Source organism: Asparagus officinalis, chromosome 4 (genome assembly GCF_001876935.1).
Source record: "Asparagus officinalis chromosome 4, Aspof.V1, whole genome shotgun sequence".
Taxonomy (NCBI): domain Eukaryota; kingdom Viridiplantae; phylum Streptophyta; class Magnoliopsida; order Asparagales; family Asparagaceae; genus Asparagus; species Asparagus officinalis.
The window spans coordinates 32,435,400-32,439,009 of NC_033797.1; the positions used below are offsets into that span (position 1 = coordinate 32,435,400).

Sequence of the window (3,610 nt, forward strand, 5' to 3'; positions counted from 1 at the left end):
TTTTTTTTTTTTTTTTTTTTTTTTTTTTTTTTGCCCTTAAAAAAATAATTGGAGTCTCATGTGGTTTCCGTTGCAGTTCCTAGAAGTTGTGAGAAACACACGTCTACGTGTAAAATGACTTTTGAATTTTATTTACATCTTACTTGTATCACTCCGTCTAATTTTCTACCTCGAAAGGTCAGAAAAATACTCGACATTGCAATAATGCACGTCACAGACATATCGAGACCAAATAATCATGTTGCAAATAATCCTATCTCAGAGGAATAAGCTCGTATAAAAAGCACATCCCATGCTTGATCAACCTTTGCAAATAATCCTATCTCAGAGGAATAAGCTCGTATAAAAAGCACATCCCATGCTTGATCAACCTTCATAAATAGAGATGATTCACAGCTTATACTCATAAAATGAAGTATTAAATTTTAATAAATTCATGACTTACACAAACACAGGTCAAAGCTATTGCCTTTTTAAGAAATTTGTACATAGGCAAAAACTAATCAGATTTACAATCAACTATTTAACCAGACACAAAGTGATACTTGGATTCCACATAACTCTCAGCATCCCAAAGAAACGATCCAAATGTAACTGCCTCCATAACCAACATCGTCAACCCCGCGAAAGTGATACTCACAAGCTCATCATTTGAAGTATCGAGCGAACCATCCTCCGCGATTCTGATGTCGGGTCTCCCAAACAACGCCTGTGTCTGCTTCTCTATGAGCGATATCGCCTCCTTAGATCTTATTGTCGCATATTTCTGCAATGTCTCTGCATCCAAATACATAACATATGACCTCAACCGATATGGCTCATCACTATCAAGAGGTTCGGAAGTATCGCCATCGGGTGAAATTTGAACCATGGATTCCATATCCCAAAGAGGATTAGGTTTAAGATTTTCAAGAACTCGAGGGTCAGTAATTCTCGGTGGAAGCGTTTTCATGCTTCGCTCAAGCTGGTACCTTTGATCTACTCTTTTGAGGAAATAACCGTACATGATTGAGGCAGCATAGAGCTTTCCAAGCTTGAGCTTGCTGATCTCGACCATGGAGCTTAAGGGTCCTACAAATTTTTCCCCAATGACGAGATTTAGGTGGCTTTGTATCATTTCGAGAGCGTCAGGGGAGTGAACTGCTTCAAGTTTTTGTTCTTGGTTTGGCCATGAGTCAACTTGACCAGTAGGATAAGATGGTGATAGTGATGGGATCATAGAGATGTTGTTCTCTGTGAATTTGTGAATGATGAAGCAGTAGATGATCTCCTCGAGAGTTCTTTGTCTTTCCTTGTTCTTCACTTCGGCGATTCTCCTGGAGGAAGATGGGTTTTTTTTTTTTTTTGGTCAGGATCATTTACACTTAGAGAATGCAGTATTTATATGAGAGAAAAAAAGAGCCAAGAGAGATTCTACAAAGAGGGTGATATTCTTTTTATTTATTAAAAAAAAGTTAGCCAAATGGATCACGGCAACAATATGTCACAACTAGTAAAGGCTTAGAGATATTAATTTATAGTTTAGAAAAAAAATCAGAAGTACCGATTATGATAGCTAAACTTCTAGTAATAACCAAGCATTTAACCATTTTAGTTACAGAAAGAATATTAAAAGGGTCTAACTTTTATCAATTAAAGCCTAAATAACTTCAGTTCTTATGTTAAAAGGGTAATACCCTTCATCAATGAAAGCCTTTTAAAATAAATTTAAGTAAGTTGAATCTTCCATTATTTTCCTCCGGTCCATGTCTTTGAGAGGCGAATTCAGTGTTCTCTCCTCATGAGGCCTACTAACAATCACCCAGCGTTTATGATCAAATCCAGGATTTCCTTAACCCCCCCCACCCAGTCCCCCACCCCACCCCCTAGACTCACAAACCCTACCATTGTACACCAGTATTCATCCTATAGCATAAGTCCATTAGATATACATTTCTCATTCTCAAGATACAGCAATCCCCCTCATTATTCAGTTACATTCTATATTGTACTTGCACATTTATTAAGGATGTACATATTTCTCTCTACAGCTAGGATGATTTTCTATTATTTCAAACGACAAAAACATCTTTAAATATGATATAACATGAGACGAACTTGTCAAGCACAGCCTCCATTTAGCCAAAAGAACAACTTCAAGAAGTTTTCTCGAGCATTCAAAACAAAATTTAAATGTGAGGATTATCATTGTAGACTTGTATTACATTTTGGTCTTTGCATCGCAATTGCCAATTAGAATAACCAGTATATATTGATCCTAACAGTCAAACATCACTGGCTCGATTAGTTCAACATGGGGTTCTCGCACACGCCACCTCCAAGTTACTTATTGCAATAGCTCAGCTATTACTGCAATGACTGGTGCTACATGAGATTTCTACTTATCATTGTACATGATCAAATTGAGTATGTTTTAGGGCAGACAGATCGATAAGAGAGAATGGACATGACAAACATATAAAGAAACTTGTTCGGTTATATTATTGCACTATTTCTTGCAAGTTAAAGGGTTTCCTGGAGAATCAGGTGACTTTGTGTCACAATGCAAAATGAACAAAAGGACAAAATATACAGAAAAAGGAGAAAACTTATTTCAAGAAGATGAAGTTCAGAAACCTCTTCTGACTATCATGTGACAAATGATGAGAGATTGATTTCTGATGGCAGAATTTGGCAAAGACTATTTATAGGGTGCCGCGTTAATTTCTGAATGGATAGCCTCGGTACTTTTCTCACTCTAATGGAAAGACGGTTCCCTAGTCAGGCCACAATCATTGGTAAAATCCAGACTGACACTGTCAACTGTCAAGTTCAACTAGGATTCTGCAAAATGGACAAAAGATTTATAGCTAGTGCAGGCCAAGAAAAATGAAAGGTTAAAATGTAGGATTTGTAGGCTTAAAGTAAACAGTTCCTCTATTGCTCTGGCTAATATTCGACTGCATTAGGAAAGGGTATGAAACAACGTATAAATCTTAATTCCATCCAGAAGTAAAGAATCAACTTGGTAACACTTGAAGCATCATCATACTTCGTGCAGTTAAACAACATGGTGATCAAAACATAAAGTGCAACTAACTGATGCTCGGAATACAGGAACTAACCTATAAAGGAGAAGATCTTGAGATTTCGGTGGAGTTTCTTTCTTTTGAGCATCTCGATCTGATTGAAGCAATTCAAGCTGCTGATCAATGGCCGCTGGAAGTAGATGAGGATGGGTCTGTATTATCTGTGACAAAAGTTGTCCTGTTGGTGACTCACACTGAAGAGGAGCAATTGGAGACTGACCCTCTCCAGAACTTCCTGTGGCTCTCACTTTTACACTTCTCCCTCGCTGATTTTCCAATCGGATTCCAATTTTTGGCCAGACTATAGAGGGATAGATCTGAAATAACAAATCTACAGTGAATCAACACAATACATTATTGAGCATTCAGGCATTGCTCCGAAAACACTTGCTTATATTGTTCAATTAGCACCCTGAACTGAACGCTGTTAACTACATTTGTGTACTGCCCTATACATCAAGGGGACAATTTGTAAAATTTGGACAAAAGAAATGCTTTTACTCTGATTTTAAAGTTAATGAATCAACGGAATGAAGGAAATT

General features: G+C 37.3%; 1 protein-coding gene across 1 annotated transcript in view; it reads right to left on the minus strand.

Annotated features, from left to right (window-relative positions):
- LOC109837127 (UV-B-induced protein At3g17800, chloroplastic-like) overlaps positions 377-3,610 on the minus strand; it is a 10,261-nt gene continuing 7,027 nt past the window's right edge. The window contains exons 2-3 of the mRNA XM_020405226.1: positions 3,105-3,385; positions 377-1,316 (exon numbers count right to left, since the gene is read on the minus strand). Coding sequence (XP_020260815.1) covers positions 524-1,316; positions 3,105-3,385 — 1,074 coding nt within the window. The 3' untranslated portion in view covers positions 377-523. The remainder of the gene's footprint in view (positions 1,317-3,104; positions 3,386-3,610) is intronic.